This window comes from Chiloscyllium plagiosum, chromosome 10, assembly GCF_004010195.1.
Source record: "Chiloscyllium plagiosum isolate BGI_BamShark_2017 chromosome 10, ASM401019v2, whole genome shotgun sequence".
Lineage (NCBI taxonomy): Eukaryota > Metazoa > Chordata > Chondrichthyes > Orectolobiformes > Hemiscylliidae > Chiloscyllium > Chiloscyllium plagiosum.
The window spans coordinates 74,635,202-74,655,691 of NC_057719.1; the positions used below are offsets into that span (position 1 = coordinate 74,635,202).

Consider the following 20,490-nt stretch of genomic DNA (forward strand, 5'->3'; position numbering starts at 1 on the left):
ATTCTGGTCTCCTTCCTATCGGAAAGATGTTGTGAAACTTGAAAGGGTTCAGAAAAGATTTACAAGGATGTTGCCAGGGTTGGAGGATTTGAGCTATAGGGAGAGGCTGAACAGGCTGGGGCTGTTTTCCCTGGAGCGTCAGAGGTTGTGGGGTGACCTTATAGAGGTTTACAAAATTATGAGGGGCATGGATAAGGTAAATATACAAAGTCTTTTTCCTGGTGTCGGGGAGTCCAGAACTAGAGGGCATAGGTTTAGGGTGAGAGGGGAAAGATATAAAAGAGACCTAAGGGGCAACTTTTTCACGCAGAGGGTGGTACGTGTATGGAATGAGCTGCCAGAGGAAGTGGTGGAGGCTAGTACAATTGCAACATTTAAGAGCCATTTTGATGGGTATATGAATAGGAAGGGTTTGGGGGGGGTTTGGGCCGGGTGCTGGCAGGTGGGACTAGATTGGGTTGGGATATCTGGTTGGCATGGACGGGTTGGACCAAAGGGTCTGTTTCCATGCTGTACATCTCTATGACTCTAAATATAGCCTAGTCTGAGACTGATGGATTTTTAAATTAGTAAAATAATCAAAGTTTATAGGAAAAAGAGAGTGGAGATGAAGAATATCAGGTCAGCCATGATCTCATTAGATAGCTGAATGGCCTACTTCTGTTCCTACATTTTACGAGATAATCAATATGCAATTTTCTGCAGTTACCATGGTTGGCTTGTACAGAAGTTAGGTTTCTGAAGTTCCATGGGAAATTTTGTGTGTGTACATTCTATATTCAGGAGGATGGTGACAATGCAATCTTACATTTTAGATGAGTAATGCTTACTATACTATTGACCAGGTTCTCCTGGTAACTATTGTCACCTGTAAATTTACACTTTTCAGTTAAGTGATGACCAACTAGTAACTTTCCTCCTTGGAAGTGGGAGGCAATCACAATGAAGTGGTTTTAAAATGATGTGATGTCTGAAGTCAGCACAGTGTAGTTTGTTTAATAATAGTGTCTGAATCCAATGCAAGTACAGGACTCCTGGGTACTAGAGATGTCCAACTAACCAGTCTGGCTTACTACTGGAGCCAGGAGGGACAATCCTATCACCGGAGGCTGAACCTTTCCAAATTTGCTTCAAATAACCCTGCAATTCTGTCTTAATAATTTGGCTGGTCCAAATTATAAATTTACAAAGTCTTTGCACTCCTGAATTGCAGAAATATTCCAAGACATACCCGAGCAGTCCAAAACCGTAGCTTTACCTTTTTGGATCTAAGCTCTTTGGATTTGGATAAATTGGCATGTCTCCTTGGGCTGGGATTCCAAGGTGACCAAAAAAATCTAAATGGCTTCCATTAGTATACTTTAAACAGATGCAACTAAGAATATCACATACAACTAAAAACAATTCAAGTGTTCTTTTATATTATGAATAATTACTTTTTCATTGGTTGCTTGTTGTTCCACCAGTTTAATCCAATGGATGATAATTCATGCTATCTTGCCAAACTACCTTATGCTTTAATTAATGCAATGCTATGGAATTCCTGATTATTCAATTAAATTTTACTGATCCCAGAAGGGACTGAGACTGGCAGACACTTCAAATTAATTTATCCAGATGCGTTATGAGACACCTCTGGAGAAGATGGGACTTGAACCCAGGACTTTAGAAGGGATTTGTACAATTAGAATTGGAACACATTCTTTTAATTATACAGCAATAAAGGAAAAGACGCATATCTATTGTGACTTTGGACAAGTCAGAGTCTATTAAACGAAGCAATACAAATGTACAGAACTAAAATGCACTACCAAAGTTATGAATGATATGTATGTTCAATATTTTTAAAAAAACTTTCATCTTTTCCCTCAAAGCTATCTATTCACCCAAATAGACATTCTCTATATACCAGCAGGCAATTCAGTCAGATACTCCAGACAACCGTATTTCGGCCAACAATTATTGTCCATTCCTAATCAACTTTAGATGATGCTGCTGAGCAGTCCACTATGCTGTTAGGAAGGTGGTTAGAGGGTTCTGACCCAGCGATAGTGAAAAAATTGCACTATCCTTCCATGTCAGAATGGTGTGTGTCTTGGAAAAGAATTTGCTCTTGGTATTCCAAGACATCTGCTACCTTGTCTTTTTAAGTGGTACAGGTCAAGGGTTTGAACGCTGATGTCAAAGGAGCCATGGTAATCTGCTGCAGTGCATCTTGCAGATGGCACACTTAACTATTATTTTGTGTCAGATAGTGAATGTTGAAGGTGTTACATAGAATTCCAATCAAGCAGGCTGGTTTTGTTTTTTTGAGTGTTGTTGAAGCTGTACTCATCCAGGCAAATGGAGGTAGTTCCATCACACTCTTAACTTGTTCCTTGTAGTTGGTTGATAGGCTTTTGAAATTAGGTAGTGATTTATTTGCCACAAAATACTTAGCCTCTGACCTGCTTTAGTAGCCACAGTATTTATACGGCTGATTCAGTTCAGTTTCTAGTCCAAACTAATCCATAGGATACTAACAAGGGATTCAGCGATAGCAATACCATTGAATGTCAAGGTGAAATGGTTAGATTGTTTCTTGTTGGAGACGGTTATTGCTTGGCACTTTTGTGACACTAATATTATCATTCGATTAAATGCTACATTCACATTGCGTTCAGTGAAGTCTGCATCTTTTCATTTTCCTGTAGTTTTGATTGTGGACTGAAATGGGAAAAAGGACTCATTTTAAAAGCCAAGAATTGTTAAAAGATTGCTGCACTTTTTAAAAAAATAAGTTACCAGACACTCATTGTAAGCGCTGTTTACACATCTGTTTGTGCAAACAGTGGGGGCGAAATCTCGTTGCAGATGAGTTGGAGCCAAGGGATTTGTACAAATCGAGATTCAGTCAGCAACAGTTATTGACGATAAGGCCTTTCTACCGGTCAGCAACTATGTGATTGGCTCTGGGTTATCTGGACATCTTGTGGATGTGAATGTTGATGGGTGAAACCATCAGACCTCTAGAGGGAAGGAGCTATTTTTCTACTACAGTAAAAAGAATCTCAAGCTTGAAGTTAGCCAGTTTATTTCCTTTCATTAATTGCTGTAATCTGTGACTTTTAACAATCAGAAACCTTCATAAACCTTGAAGCAGTTACTCTATGCCTCCTGCAAACAAGTGGAAGATCAAGGAGCAATACCCTGACATGCCAAATAGATCAGTGAACAGGGATAATTGAACTGCTTTTCCCATCTTTCTCTCTGCCCATAATACCCATGTTTTCCTTTGTGTGTGTGTGTGTGTGTGTGTGTGTGTGTGTGTGTGTGTATGTATACATATGTGTGTGTGCATGCATCTTTAAGCTGATTTATAAGCCAGTTATAGTTTTAACTAATACAGTTATATGATATGATGCATAATTACCTGTAGCTAGAAGCTATTTCGTTGTAATAAATGGCATTTTTTGCTTACTAAAGCAACTTGGTCCATCCTTTCTGTCAAGCTGGGTCTAATTTTTGTGAAAACTCCAGGAACAGCGGGGGCCTGATGTCTACTGCACTACCCAAATGATGTCTAACTATTCTTACACTCCAATCTCTTGCCCACACCCCCAAAACAACACTTTTTGTGAAGAAATCTGTGTAAAGAAATATTGTCACAAGAGTTATAAAGTTAAAAGAGTTACTTTTCACTGAAAGCTTGTAGTTTAGAAGTACATCTTTTATAAAAGAGAGAGGTCAAAGCAGTTCACAATAGTTCAGCCACACATCCTAGACAAGTTAGGACTTTGTTCTTTTTACGAAAACAAAGATTCACTGATTTAAAAAAACACAAGCCTCGTAACTAACATTTTTGTTTTACACTGTCTAAAAATATGATATAACGTAAGGTTTGACAACTGAACTACATTTAGAATCAAAATTTTCCAATTCAGTCATATTCTAATCTTATAACATTAAGGAAAATTTTAACCAACCATGACATCATCAGCAAGATTCGCCTTCTGGTGATCTGAGGGGCCCTCTGACTTACATGGAATTTGACATGAAAACTTCCTTAGAATTGAAGAGGATTGTCTTTCACATGAATTATGAGTAATCAAAAGCAAATCTGGAGCATAAAAAGGAGGGATCTCATTACAGTTAAGAGATCACCCTCATCCAAAAGAAATTAATTACACAGGCTGAAAATCTACGATAAACATTCAGCAGCAAACCAAATAAAGGAAATTCACTTAAAGAACTTAGGGGCTTGTCAATCACTCAAGGTTACCATTACTTTAATATTTGATAGATAACCCATTTAAAATATTTTTAACTGAATAATTAAAGTTTAAAACTAGATTTATGAGAAATAAAGCTATATCACCTTCCTTTTTCCTAAAATCTAATGTTGCAATTTACTGTTTTCACTTAGACTTCGAGTATCATGCCATTTTCAGTTCGTTAATAAACTTTTTATATCATTTAGATTTGTTTTATCTCTCAGTCCCCTTTTTCATTAACATGAGAACCTGAATCCACACTCCTTTATTTTTGTGTGTTGGAGAAGAGATGAAGGAATTATTATGCAGGATCTTATAAAATTCATGAAAATTAAGATCTGCTTTTAACTTATTAAAAAGACTAGAGGGCATTGTTAATCTGGGCTAGCCCTTTATCTTTAGGAAGAGATTGATCAATCATTTAGTCCTAGTTAAGTATCTTTAGGTTCAAACTTTCTCAATATCAAGTTGAGGAAGTTAACAACTAATCGAGGATTGTCAAACTATAACACATCACATCTTATTTACTTGCTGTTAGCGAGGTGGCTCAGATTTTGCCTTCTCATAGAACTTCTAAGTTTCCTCAACAGTCAAAATGATGGTGGTTGATTAAACAGTCTTGTTTGAACACTAACTCGTCAAAAACAAAATACCAACTAAACTACCGTATTTAGCTAATAAGTTGAGGAAAGAAAACTCATACTATCCCTCAAGTCGAACCAACTGCTATCGTAGGGTTACTTCTCGAATGCTATGCTCAGCATGGATTTCACAAACATTGAAATGATCTGCACATTGCAGGCAGCTCAGTCAAGAGCTACAGGACTTATTCGTGAATTTTGAAAGCTTGGACTTGAGGAAATTTATCTTGGGAATTTATGGAGGAGGAGGATAAAGAGATATTTGTAAATAATCATGCTATAATAACAGTTAAGATTGTGATAAAAACTTACAACTTTCCATTTAAAAGCGTCCAATGAAGGGCTCTTGAGAATTACTTCAGTCACCTATTGTTCACAATATCTTTTAAAAGCATTCCAAATTAGACTTGGGAACCAATCTAGTTTTGTTAACAATGCTCGGGAGACTGAGCAGTGCTTACCAGAACTAGGTCCAGAAATTACATAATATCAGTAATTTTGGAGTCCCAAAAAATCCACATGTGCTGACTGGTGAAAACATGGACTTCTTCATTCACAGCATTCTCTGAATAAACTACAAAATAAAACCAAATCGCAATCATCTTGATATTTACTTTGACAAAAGAACGCTAGAGCAGTCATCATTGAGCACCATTATTTCATTAAGAATTGTTGTAATTACATAGCTTGTACAAAAAGTAAATGTTAAAAAGTTTACAAATCACAAAACAACCTCTTCTAGTTGACATACTTCGATACAAATACATTGCTTATTCTTGGATGGGTCAACATTTACGGTACACTGAGGCACTCATGTTATGACAATATGATGGCCGGCTTGTACAATGTAAAGAAAACTATTCCATGTTTTATGAACATATATTGACATTGGTAAATTATACATATTAGCCAAATTTTTAAAACAACTTAAAGCAATTGCAAAGTATTATTATTTTGGTATTCAAGGATTTATGCTCTTCAATTCACTATAACACATCCAATTCATGTCTTATGCCACATATACAACAGTTAGCTAATACTACTACAAGTTGATAAATGTTCTCAGTTGAATTTTCTTTGCATCTCATTCGAAAATGTAACAGTTCCATTTATACTGCAATTAGTTCTATGCAACCCAGAGTACATTAGAGCATAGGAGGCAACCTTTCAGCCCATCCCATCTCCATTGGTTCTTTGCTAGACCAATACAAAGCCAATCCTACTGCATGAATTTCTCTCTGTAGCTCTTTATTTTGCTCAAATGATAGATTAATGATAATTAATCTATCAATAATCTCAAACTGATCCATATTCTGTTCTAGAGCATTCCATATTTCAAGTAGCAAAGATTCTCTTCAACCTTCTTCACTCTCACCATTTTAAATTGATGGCCTTTTGTTATTGACCAAATGAAAAAGTATTTCCCTTTTCACATTATCAAATTCTTCAGTCAGCCTCTGGATGAAGGCGTTACCTAGTATTGTGACGAAACGTTTGAAAATCCAGAACCTCAACCTGAGTACAAATCTTCTCAAAACTCGCTAACCTGGGTTCAATTCCAAACTCGGGTGACTGTGTGGAGTTTGCATGTTCTCCCACGTCTGTGTTGGTTTCCTCTGGATGGTCGGGTTTCCTCCCACGTCCATAGATGTGCACGTTAGGTGGGTTGGCCATGCTAAATTGCCCATAGTGTCCAGAGATGTGTAGGTTAGGTGGATTAGCCAAGGGAATGTGGGGTTATGGGGCTAGGGTAGGGTCTTCATGGAATTGTCTTTGGAGGGATGGTACGGATTCGATTGGCCAAATGGCCTGCTTCTTCACTGTAGGGATTCTATGAATTTATTCTTTCTGCTTCCTTTGGCTTCACTGTACTTTCTAAAACTAAGTTTTAATGACACTAATACTTTCAGGAAATCCTAGCTCTTTGAATTTTTGCTCTCAGTTCATGCAGACCCTCTCTCCTTTAAATGTTCACTCCATTCCTTGTTTCTCATTAAAAATTAACAACTCACATTTATCCATGTTAAACTGCATCTATCACTTGTCTCAGCATTACATTGCATAGCCTTCTCACTGTTCGTTAGCTTCTTAGTTTATTGGGGCCAACAAACTTTAAATTGTGATAGCCAGTGACATCTAAATATGATTTCATATTTAAATCATGTATACATAGTGGGAAAGTGAATCCAAAACTGTTTTGTGGAATACATCAATCCCAACCAATTCTCCAATTTCAACAACCATTTTTTAACTCACTGTTCATAGTCTGGCAATCAAATTTTAATCCTATTGAATTTCTACTGTGCTATAGGTTCTTCATATTATTTAGAAAGTTGGATTGCAAAGTGGACAGAATAATGTATAAGTTTAAATTTGATCTGTATTTATTTATTGTGGGTTAAAGAAGGTTTTAACTTTGCTTGAGTTTTGAGATGTGTTAGTTTGTTTGGAAAATTGTTTGCATGCATTTAAATGAGGCTTGAAAACAGCCTTTAAGTTTTGTGGTACAGGAGAGAAATAAAATTGGGCTGTTGCATTGCAAAATGCATCTAGAGAACTTTCAACATTGCATAGTTATAATCTTACTTCACTAGTGGGCAATTATTGGGAAAAATTCTAAACGACAGTATATACTATGTTTTAAAAAGACACAGATTCATCATGTCAGCATTGAATTGCAAGAAGGTTGTGTTTGACTAAATTAATTATCATTTTCACAAGGTAACGAGGAAGGTTGATGACAGTAACGTGCTTGGTGAAATCTATGTGGATTTTAGAAGGCTTTTAGCAAGATCCCTTTGGACAAACTGGTCAGAAAAGTAAAAGACCGATTGGATCCAGAAGTAGCTTAGTGGCAGAAATCAGACCTTTGATAAACAGGTGCATTTATGATCAAAAGGCTGTTTCCAGAAAGATTTTGCAATGCTCAGTTCTCAGTAACAATTAGTTAGATTACTTAGAGTGTGGAAACAGGCCCTTCAGCCCAACAAGTCCACACCGACCCGCCGAAGCGCAACCCACCCAGACCCATTCCCCTACATTTACCCCTTCACCTAACACTACAGGCAATTTAGCATGGCCAATTCACCTAACCTGCACATTTTTGGATATTGGGAGGAAACCGGAGCACCCAGACACAGGGAGAATGTGCAAACTCCACACAGAGTCACACTGAGGCAGGAATTGAACCCGGGTCTCTGGCGCTGTGAGGCAGCAGTGCTAACCACTGTGCCACCGTGTCGCCCACAATGATTCCTGAAGGTATAAGACAGGTATAATAGATTTTTAAGAAGGTTTTCCTGTATTAGCCAAGGCATATAACCTGAGTACAGATAGGTTGTGCCAGATCCATATGAAACACTTATTATGTCACACCTAGCGTACTACGTAGGGTTTGGATATTGCATCACATTTTCAGGAGAGGGAGGATAGATTTAAAATAACTGGCAGGTTTAAAAGGGTTGAATTTTATTTTCCCACAGAGCGTAGGGGTTTGCAATTCACAGCCATAACTTTATGTTTTGTGTTATCTGGTCTCTGCCATCTCCTTTCTCAGAACACAGCTTAAGTTGTTAACTACGTGGTACTGCTGACTATCATAGTCAAGTTCTGCTAATCTTTCCAGAAGCAACGCTTCTCTAACAATTGATAAGTAGTTTCTTCCAGTACATTTTTATTTGAATTGGACCTGCTTTATTTAAAAACAAGCATATTATTTATTTAATGCTGCAGTCATATCTTCCCCCTTAAAAATTAGATTCCTTTTCATTCTTCAACAGCACAATCTCTAATTTGTGTTATTCTCTAAATGCTTACAAATCCGTATTGTTTCTTTTTAGGTTATTGTTCAGCTTTTAATATTCTCCTTCAGGTGTGATAAATCTCCCTCTTCACCTTGCAAATGCATATTCTGTATTCTTAAATGGTTTTCTTAGCATTTTTGTCTGAATATGATCACATGCCTCCCTATTAAATTGATTTAATTTTATTAATCTAGGATGGAGTAATGACTACATTCTTAAAAAGAATCCTTCACATGCACTTCTTTTACTCTACTTTAAATCACCCAATACTGTCATCCTATTGCTTGTGCATATTTCACAACTGGAATAGAAATGACAGTGAAAGTTCGAAAGTAAGCCAGCAACTTAATTATAATTCATCATTAACTTTATAGTTAGTGAGGCACAAAATAAATCCACCCTCCCATTCTTTTACATGGGACATGTTATTATACTTTTATGTTCCATTGATTTTTAATGTTTGAAACTAAGCAAAATTAAAGAAATATCCCAAGATTCCTATAATAGACGTCTCTTTAATATCTATCAACAAAATACATCCTTCATTCACCCACAGTTCTCCTCTATTCCAAAAGCCATCTAAATTAGATGGCCTTAGCATTTGAGACTTTAGAGGGACCACCATTTAAAGTAGGTAGATAGGTCAACTTGTAGCCAAGATAAGATCGTACAAAATTTGGATCAGTGATTTAATCTTCTGAAAATAACAACAATGGATTTGAGGCCAACTACATAAATTGAGTTCTTTTAAAAAACGAAGTATTTAAAAGAAACAATTACATTTTGCAGATAATCGTTTCTGGGCGTCATCTACTGCAAGGTCCAACTTTGTCATGATACTCCTTTACAAAATATCATGGAAAAAGTGTTCTGAAATCATTTTTACCTGATTATAAATATGTTCCGAAGATCATCTTTATGCTTCTGCAGTAGGTCAGATAAACGCTTCAAAGATTTGCACTCAGAAATACTGCACATATCAGTGAATTTCAATATGTGAAATTAATACTCATGTTCCGGCTTAGTGAATTCACAGCTCACATTTCACATTGCTTTGAGATGATCAATTTGGGATTTCAAGTAAATATCTTTGCATTAAAGACTGGATTGAAAAATATGAACAAATTGTAGTGCAGTAATCATAAATGATCACAAAATATCAAATCTTACATCAACAGAACTTCTGAACTAGCTAGACACTTTGAAAAGTTCTGGTTAAACTATTTTGAAGATTTGTTATGATACTGATGGATGAATATTAATCAAATAGATTTTTAGCACACGATCAGGCTATTTAGTCAGCAGGCCTATGCCAATGTTTATCCTCCAGGAGACTCCACAAACCTCACTTCATCTCAGTCTATCAAACTATCCTTCCAATTCTTTTCATAGTTGATTCTTACCAAATGTTCCCTTAAAATCCTGTTTCATTCTTTAAGAAACTTGTGAAAGGATAATAATGGATCTATTGTGCCAGTGTTAAAAAAAAAGTCAAATTTAATTAACAAAAAAAAATTCAACTTACCCTTCATTTTTGTTTCTGTGTGCATCTACAAATGTAACTTCTCCAGCCTGCCTCATTAAGTCCTTCAAATCCTATTCACAATAAGAACAATATATTTTAGTTTACTGGGATACATGTTGATACTTACAGATTGCACTTCAAAGCATACTGAACCAAGCATTTTAAAGTTTCCAGTGACAGAACTAGACATTTCATCATGGGTGAACATCTGTTCGTTTTGTTTCAAGGTGTCTGGTAACTTAAGAAAACATTGGCATCACTTTTATAATTTCCATTTGAATGACTGGATAGCATGCATAAACATCTTCCCTTGCTGGAGGTATGGCGACCCTCAGGTTAACACCTATACCAATCATTTTTTGCTAATGATTTAATTCATTACTGTACTTTCTTTCTATTAGTCCTTGGCAAATCACTTTACAAAGCTTAGATGCCACCCAATCAGCAGTATTGCCTTACCAGAGAATCATTCAAAACTTTGCTGATTATCTTTGGCATTTTGGAGAGGTCATTTGTTCATGTTTTTGGATCCACATTTGTTCATGAAAAGGCAAAGCACTACAAAATTCCGAGCCAGCATTAGTTTTCCTTTACTATACAAATCCTCCAAACAACACACTACCAAAGTCTTATTAGTTCAATTAGAAGCAAAAGCACTCGAGATAAGGGTAGAACACCTGGTTGACAGGAAACATGCAAAAAAGGTTAACCAAGGCTGTTGTCAATGATGTCCCAGCTTCTCAGGCATCCATTTAAATTTTAACATGAAATATATTATGGGTGTCAACCTACTGACAAATTAGCCCAGCAAGAGCTTCCATAGGTCTCTCAATTATATGCAAACAAATGAAGGAAACCAAAATATAAAATAAAAAGCCTAAACTGATCAAAATAATTTAAAACTAAAGAACTGTGGATGCTAGAAATCAGAAATTGTTGGAAAAACGTAGGACGGTCTGGCAGCATCTGTGGAGAGAAAGCAAAGTTAAATGTTTCGGTCCAAGTTGCCCTTCTTCACAACAGTTCAGAATGTTCTGAAGAAGGGTCACTGGATCTGAAAGATTAGCCCTGCTTTCTCTCCACAGGTGCTGCTAGACCTGCTGAGTTTTTCTAGCAATTTCTGACTTGGTACCAAAATACTTTTTTTGGTTAACCAAATAACAGCCAGTTAAAAACAGAGTTCAGACACATTTGGGAAGAGTTGGATAAATATATCCATTTTGTTCCATTAGATTAGATTAGATTAGATTACAGTGTGGAAACAGGCCCTTCTGCCCAACAAGTCCACACCGACCCACCGAAGCGAAACCCACCCATGCCCCTACATTTACCCCTTACCTAACACTACGGGCAATTTAGCATGGCCAATTTACCTGACCTGCACATCTTTGGATGGTGGGAGGAAACCGGAGCACCCGGAGGAAACCCACGCAGACACGGGGAGAACGTGCAAACTCCGCACAGTCAGTCGCCTGAGGCGGGAATTGAACCCGGGTCTCTGGCGCTGTGAGGCAGCAGTGCTAACCACTGTGCCACCGTGCCGTTCCAATGAAATGTCAACTCTGTTCTCCTCCAAATGCTGCCTGACCCTGCTCAGTATTTGCAATCTTTGATATTTTTACAATAAATGGCTAAGCAATTCCTCCGAAGTTGTAGAGTCAGACTTAAATTGAGTCCAGGTATAAATGAAGTAGCAACAATTTGAAAAACACTCTCTGTACTTAGCACCTTTAGTACAATAAGGTGTTCCAAGGTGCTTCAGAGGAACATGATAAAATAAATTAACACCAAGCATGAGTTGGTGGCAGGACACATATCTAAAGGCTGGTCAAAAAAGAGGGTTTCAAGGAGTATCACAGAAGAGGATATGGAGGCAGAGGGATTTATACAATTCGAGAACTTAAGGTTAGGGCAACTGAATCTACACCCACTAATTGTAGAATGATTAAAATCTGGAATGCTTAAGATGCCAGAACTAGAAGAGCACAGTATCTTGGATAGTTGTGGTGCTGGAGAAGATTACAGATGTGAAAAAGTATGAAGTTTTGGAGCTGTTTCAAACTAAGTATGAAAATTTTAAATCAAGATGTTACTTGAGCAGGAACCAAATGTCGCAAGTACACAAATGATATGTAATGGGACATGGTGCAAGGCAGGATGTTGGCAGCAGTTTGAATTACCTCAAGCTTAAGGAGAGTCGAATGTAGGAGACTAACCAGGACAGCATTAGAGTAAATAAGAGTAGGAGTGACAAAGGCACAAATGAGGGTTACACTAGGGGTGGCATAGTGGCTCATTGGTTAGCACTGCAGCGCCAGGGACCCTGGTTCGATTCCAGCCTCAGGTGAGTGTCTGTGTGGAATTTGCACATTCTCCCAGTGTCCATATAGGTTTCTTTCGTATGCTCCGGTTTCCTCCCACAGTCCAGAGATGTGCAGGTTAGGTGGATTGGCGATTCTAAATTGTCCATGATATACAAGGATGTGTAGGATAGATGGATTACCATGGGAAATGCAGGGTTACAGGGATATGGTAGAGAAGTGGGTCTGGGTGGGATGCTCTTCAGAGGGTCAGTATGGACTTAAAGGGATGAATAGCCTGCTTCCAGACTGTAGGGATTCTTTGAGAAGGTCAATGGCAGGAGCAAAGTCGAGTGATGGTTTGGAGTTGAAAGTAGGTGGACTTAATGATTGTTCCATTATATCTACACAAAGAAAATGCCAGATACCTCACTCTGGATGTCAAATTATGATAAATATTTCAATTTTGAATAACTGGGTTTACAAACATGAAAGCTTCAAATAAGAAGCTGATTCATTGCTTTTTTTAAGCAAGTGCTGAAAGTTAGAACAGAGGGAGGGAGGGAGGGAGAGAGAAAGAAAGCACTTCTCACCTAATATATTATTATTCAAATGCAGTCACTTATTGGTATCTGGATAAATGCAGCCACCAATGTGCTACGTCACACAAACAGCAAATTATTTTAAGAGCCAGGTAGTTTTGTTGATTGAGGAACCAATATTAGTCAACATACTGGAAGGGCTCTTTAAATAAAAAGACTGTTCAATATCTTCTTGAATAGACAGAGCCTTATTTTTGTAGCTTATCTATGTGCTGCCCTAACATTACAACTTTCTCATTCATACACTTGAGGCTGAGTGAGATGATGTTCCTAAATCCTGGAGTAGGGCTTGAAGACAGCATCTTCTGACTCAGCAGTGAAAGTAATATCTGATATTCCGAGCTGGCAATAGGTGAAACATAACCTATTGTTATTTTGTTCAGAGTTCCCAAACAACATTTATCATTGTTGACATGAATTATTAAAGTCAAATAAGAAACATGACCAACAGAAACCACTGCAGTATTTACAAAAGCTATATAGATGATATCTCAAAGACCTATTAAGTTTCTACTTAAGATTATTCGAAAAGAGATTTCAAGATTAATGCAGATTATCTATAAAAACAAACACTTGCCACTAAATAAAAAGCCTGTTCTATTGCACCAAAGCAAGTGATTCCGATTATGATGGAATTCAGGAACAAAGTACCTCAGTGAAACTTCAGGAGATATCAATATGGGTGACGGTCACATGATCTAACTAGTAATGTAAAATGCTCAAGAAAAACTTTGACCATGGTAAAAGCATTTCTTCATATAATATCAAACAAAACTGTTCTATGATAATCCAAAATAAATAAGCAGCTATTTTATAAAACTGACCATCTACATTCAGCACACATTCACAACACTACCGCTCATTGAAACCAGCAACATATAGAAAAGTACTTTTCTATCTGTTGTTACAGAACAATTCACTCGTTAAGAGCATATTTTGCTTTCTTTCAATGCACAATGTGTAGTACATATACTTTAAATTGGAACAAGCCAATTAATTTATTCAATTCAGTGGATGAATTTTAATAGCACTCTATTTAGCCACTTGATAACATGCTAGTGAGACTATACCACATATTTAATTAAGATTCTGAGTGTAACTAAGCAATGTCAAATTCACACTATGCTCTTCTAACTACAAATTAAATTTACAACAGGGCTCAACAGTAATTTTTGCTGACTCACCACATTGCTCTGCAGAAAAGTATCTTTTTACCATTGCTTGGCAATCTTAGGTGGAGTACACCTGGTCCAACATCCAGAAAGAACATGAGACTGTTTGCTGCATTCAGCATTTTGTATCTGCATTTACCCTGGTGGCGACCAGCTACTAAACAATATTTCTAGCAAAAACTTAGGAAGAGATCGTGAATTCACTACAATAATAATGTCTTTGAATTTATATCACATCTCACATTTAGTGTTTAAGCTTGTTTTGTGCAACCTTCACAGTTAAAGATGCATATTCAAGGTAATACAAGATTAAATTTAGGTAAGTGAAATACCAAATCATGAAAAAGTTCATGTTGGATCCCTGTTGTATATTAAATATACACAGTTACAAATGTTAACAACTTTTCCATTGCATTTGTTTTGTAAAAGTAGCTCAGTTAATACAGTTAATACTCAGTATAAATTGTATTTCCTAACATAGGCTTAAAAACAATTAAATCACTAATGAAATGATATTTGGTGGCTCTGTAACTTGGAATGATTTAGCACTGAACTCTCAAAATAGATGATCGAGAGTTTCATCCCCAGTCTGCTAGATGGGCCACTGTGTAGCTGCAGAGCACTCCATCTCAGAGGGAACAGTAAGAACAGGCAGGAACTGACCCACCGTACTAAAGTGCACACGTCCAGTTGTCTGATCACGAAGTGAATGGATGCTGGCCATGGAGATGTCTACACAGACCATGTCATTTTCCAAGTTGAAGGAGGAAATGTGTTGACAAGAGGTAGCAGATGGGGACCTAACAGGAAAACAAGTTATCTGGCATCAGCTGGTTAGGTTTCTGGCAAGGGACGTGTTGGCAAAAGCATTAAACTCAAAGCACATTCTTCAAAACAGAACCAGAGCCATAACCAATACACGAGTTATGGATTCTGGTAGATACAATGGAATCCATTTTTAAGCTGTGGCACAAGATCAGGCTGACATTGTACTTCATTTGCACACATCAGGTATATGAATACGTTGATTCAAAAGGTTAGCAAGATATCATACAATAAAAGAGTTTTAAAAATAAGCCACAGAGCTCACCTGCCAACTAACCCTGGAGGACAGATTTTCCACAATAATTCTATATTCAGTGTGAACTGGACGGCCACCTCTAAAAACGAAACAGAATGTTTTATTGTACTCTTTAAACCAGTATTGTACTGACTGCACTTGAACAGTTGAGTTCAAGAGATGAATAGCTGTCTATTTGTATCATTTGCACAGCAGATAATTGTACATACTCAAATTCAAGCAGGAAGAATGATTTTCTAGCCTTTCACATTCAGATCCACTTCTAAGAGCTCTCCTAACAGTTCATTCTTCATTCACAAGAAATTGGTTGTAAATTGTTGCGTACATTTCAGGAAACTTTTAGTAATGTTAAGGACTTTTTGCTGATTTAGTGGCACCGCTGATACTGTCCTGGGTAATTTGATTTCAACAGGGGCAGCAAAATTGGTGTAGGTCAGCAGGATTGGGAGTGGGGTTGGATTGCGGAAAGATAAATTACCAACGTTATTATTCTTGAGATATTACGGGAAGCTCTAAGTGTGTGTGTGAATACCATGATGGATTGATTGGATGTTTCCCAAATCCAAGCAGTCTATGAATATTGCATGAGTAAGATACTGGAAAGTGGCTGACCCATGCAGATAACATACAGCAAAGGAGCAGTGCATTCAAGTGAGGAAGAGAGAAAACTGAGAGGAAGAAAAAGAAGTCTACCAATTGGACATGTTAAAAGTGGGGGACCACATTGGGACAAGCTACATATGTAAATATATGCATTCACATAGCATAAGATATATGGCATAGAAACAGTTTGGCCAAACCAGTCCATGCCGGTATTTATGCTCCACTGGAACTACCTCCCATTTTCCCTCAATAAAGGATAACCTTTAAGTTGTAGTGCAAATGCATCCTAAAAAGAATAGTTTCTGAAAGAAAAACTCCTCAAACAAGAGACAGAAAAGAGCAGGATCTTTGTAAACACAATTTTTCAAAAGATATTTTTTCAAAAAGATATTTCAAAAAGGTTTTAATTGACATGGTAAAATACTTTAGCAAAGAGAAATATTCCTTTTGGAAAAATTCTTTTATGTTTGGTCAAATGCAGAAATTCTGCTGAGGCAGTGGTTAGATACATTCCTGCCGTTTGATGTTAGACAAACAGATTCAATTATCACCAAAACATACACAAAAATAATGTTACCTTTAGTATTCTCTAATGGTGCTATTGAAATCATTAAAGTATCTCACGTTTGTTTGATTCACACAGTCAGCTAGTCAACACTAATGGTGCAGAGTGAAAATTCTTTCACAATAAAGAATGTCCTAAATTCATTTTTATCGTTATCGTGTCTTGGTCCACTGAGCTAAGCATGGCTTTAAACTTCAGAAACATCTATCCTATATCTATTTCACTTACATACCAAACATTCTCTCACTTTATTATCCAGAGCATTTTTCCTGCTCACTGTTGCGTGTTTCTAATGTATTCAAACATTTTCAATAAGAACAGCCTTAAACTTTGCATATCAAAGCTCAAGTGATACCTTTAGTTTTCCAAACAAGCATTTAATATCAACCTGTCCATTTAGTTTCTAAGAGCATGAACGCTGTTATTACAAAGGATATTATGATGATTTTACCTTTCTTCTCCTCCACCAATTGATCTGCGATAACTGAAGCGTGGTGGGAATCTGCTGCTTCTGTGCCAACCTCCTCTTGATCGTGATCGAGCATATTCAATTGTAACCCTATGAAGATGATGCAGATGGGTGAATATGTATCCTTGCAAACTATGTAATCATCAAGAAAGAAAAAATAAAGTTACAGCACCCACTTCCTTCACATCCCCTCCCCTCCTTGCATACAGTACTTCCCGCCTGTGTAGGGTTCACAAGTATTTGTTATTATCTGACATGAGTGTTAGAAAAAGTGTAATTCCACAGGGATTTCTGACCAAATGCTTTGGCCAGGTCACAGCCTGACAACCATACACCTTCTAAAGGGATTAACAGGCACATGAACACTGGCATTCTGTGTTCGACCCAGAATCTAACTTTCCACAGCAAACTTTAGATATCAATGGATTCAGTATAAAACAAAATGCACTAAGTGTCAAAGTGTAAGCAATCATAATCATCAAAATTTGAAAAAAGTACTGTTCTTTCTTGTAAGAACTATGAACACGGACATAGAATCATGTAGTAATGCAGAGGCCATTTGGTCCATTACACTAATATTGTCTCTTTTATTTGTCATGTTCTCCCTTTCTGTCTTCATAAGTCAGCAACTGTTTTCCATAATAAATCCAATCCATTTATTACTGAATTTGCTTCAATGATGTGGCAAAACTTTTGAAATTCACATAGCTTTTCTGCTGTCGTCATTTGTCAGAAGTATATTTTTGGTGGCGAACAGATGAAAGAAACTGAAATTATCATTAATACTTTATTCCAGTCGCTACCTTGGTCCTTCAAGTTGCAACGATACTTTGAAGAAATGTTAATTGCTAGAAATAAACAAGGCCAGACTTTTCAGCCACTGCTGTGCCAGAAGTTTCTGCGTCTCTCAGCTAGTCATTATTGGAACAACAAAGTGAGTATGTTGATTGCGATCAGAGCATTGGAGAGAAAACAAAGCTTCAGATACGGGACAGCATGAGATCATGGGCTCAAACTAGAATCAGCATTACTGTCCACAAAATAAAATGTAACAGCCTTCCCCAACCCTAAGAAATAAGAGTGATTTGGCACATTGCTTAATGTAAATAATTGGACTGTACCTCAACTTGAGAAAGTCAGTGATCCAGTCAAACAGTCTCAAAAATATAACTACTTAGAATCAGTAATTTTAACATTAGAGTTTGGATCTCAACACCAGACCAGATCAGCTATGTAAAAATCACTGAGCTAATAGAAAAAAAGTGCTTAAAAGAGAAAGGGAAGGAGCTGCCAAGATCATTTAACTTATAAAACTGCATAAGTCATAGGTAAAAGTTTCATGAAGCAGGAGAAAAATCTAGAGTGAGGCTATCAGTCAAGCATTCCAAAATCACATCCACTTTGCAAAGTTTAGCCATGTTCCTGCTCACCATTGGCTAAAATTGATGGAAAAGATGCAACTGGCTCATTGTTTTAAAAACAAAGGTGAGTTTATTTATTTAAAAAAGGAAGTTTTTCCTTCTTCAGAAAGTTATGGTGGAAATAGGTGGATTTCAAAGAACCTTTCAAGGGTAAAACAATGAAAGATATTTAGTTTTTTTCTTTGGACCAGTACATTAATTTATAAACTAAATGAACACTCACACAAAACAAATTCTGAGTCTGGCACGCTGTAATATATATTGTCCATTATACATTTTTTTTCTAATTTGCTCAAGGAATGGGAGTGATGCTGGCTATACCAGGATTTATTGCCATTCCTAATTACCCAGGAAAAGGTGGTGGTGAGCTGCCTTCATGAACTACTACAAACCTTTCAGTGGAGGAACGTGCATTATTTGTTCAGATGGGAGGTCCGGGATTTTGAAAGAGTCAAGAAATGAAGATATATTTCCAATCAGGATAATGTCTCGTTTACAGGGAACTTCCAAGTGGTTGTGTTCCCATGCATCTGTTGTCTTTCTAGGTGGAAGAAGACATGAATTTGAAAGGAGCTGTCCAAAGAGCCTTGGTGAATTTTGTAGACGTCGCACTTAATTTTCCTTTGTGCAAGGTATGAGTCTTAACAACAGAAGATTATCTCAAGTTTTGCCAGACCTTCTTGATACCTTACTCACTCAAATACTGTCTAATTTAAAAGTAGTCCCCTCTGGAGGTCAGCTCTTTGTCTCTTAACAACCAGTGCTCAGGGGACAATGCTCAAACTGATGAATGGGTGCCAATCAAACAGGCTACTTTGTTTCCTGGTATGTGTTGAGCTTCTTGAGTGTTGTTGGAGATCAACTCACCCAGATAAGTGAAAATTATTTCATCACACTCATGATTTGTACATTCTAAATGGTACTTTGGCATTTGCAGACAGAAAGGCTTTTGTCCAAAACGTTGATTTTCCTGCTCCTCGGATGCTGCCTGACCTGCTGTGCTTTTCCAGCACCATTCTAATCCAGACAGAAAGTACGTTAATTGGTGCAGATTTCAGAGTCACTGACCTGCTGTGTTACATGGCTCTTCCAGTTCAGTTTCTGGACAATGCTAATCCCCTGATTGTTGACTTTAATGGATCAGTGATGGTAATGTTGTTGCATGTAAAATGAAGATGGTTAGATTCACATTTTTTGGAGATGATCATGACCTAGTGCTTAAGTAAAGAAGATGCTACTTGTCACTTAACAGTCCAAGCCTGGAATTATTCAGGTAATGATGCAAAAGGTCACAGGGCACTTCACTTTCTCAGGAATGGTGAAAACTGCTTAATGTTACACAATCATCAGTAAATATTCCTGCTTCTGACTCTGTAGTGCAGAGAAGGTCATTGATAAGGCAGTTGAAGATGGTTGGACATAGGATACTACCCTCGGGAACTCTTGTTGTGATGTCGGCAGTTGAAGTGCCTGACCTCCAATAACCATAACCATCTTCCTTTCTGCCAGATATGACTCCAACCAGCAGAGTTTTCTCTAGTTTTGCTAGGGGTCCTTGATACAATTCTCAGTCAAATGCTGCCTGATGTCAAGAGCAATCATCTCAACTCTGGAGTTCAGCTCTTTTGTCCGTGTTTAAACCAAAGTTGTAACAATATCAGAAGATAAGAAGTCTTGATAGAACCCAGACTGACCACCAGTGAGCAGATTATTTCCTGCTAGTACTGTCTGTGACCCCCTCCATCGGTTTGCTGAAGGCTGAAAGTGGACAGATGGGGATGATAATTGGCCGGGTTGGATTTGTCCGGTATTTGTAGCCAGGATATACCTGGGCAATTTTCCTCATTGCCAGCATTGAAACTGTACTGGAACAAGTTGGCTCAGAATTCGGTTAGTTCTGAAGCACAAACCTTCAGTAAAATTGTTGGACTGTTGTCAGGGTCTACAGTTTTTGCAATATCCAGTGTCTCCAGCCATTTCTTGATATCAGCTGATTGAATTGAATTGGCTGAAGACTTGTTTCAGTGACAGTGGTGATCTCAGGAGCATGCCCGA

General features: G+C 37.4%; 1 protein-coding gene across 3 annotated transcripts in view; it reads right to left on the reverse strand.

Annotated features, from left to right (window-relative positions):
• Positions 1-17,181, reverse strand: part of LOC122553788 (serine/arginine-rich splicing factor 4-like) — a 20,934-nt gene extending 3,753 nt beyond the window's left edge. The window contains exons 1-4 of one of the 3 annotated variants that reach the window (XR_006312844.1): positions 16,997-17,181; positions 15,387-15,456; positions 10,223-10,293; positions 5,356-5,468 (exon numbers count right to left, since the gene is read on the reverse strand). Coding sequence is in view for 2 of the 3 variants with exons in the window: in XM_043698108.1 (XP_043554043.1) it covers positions 10,223-10,293; positions 14,964-15,041 (149 nt within the window). In the remaining variant the exon portion in view is untranslated. Of the gene's footprint in view, positions 1-5,355; positions 5,469-10,222; positions 10,294-14,963; positions 15,334-15,386; positions 15,457-16,996 lie in introns of those variants that run through there. The other 2 variants (XM_043698109.1, XM_043698108.1) reach the window with 2 other exon arrangements.
• Positions 17,182-20,490: the final 3,309 nt, after the last annotated feature.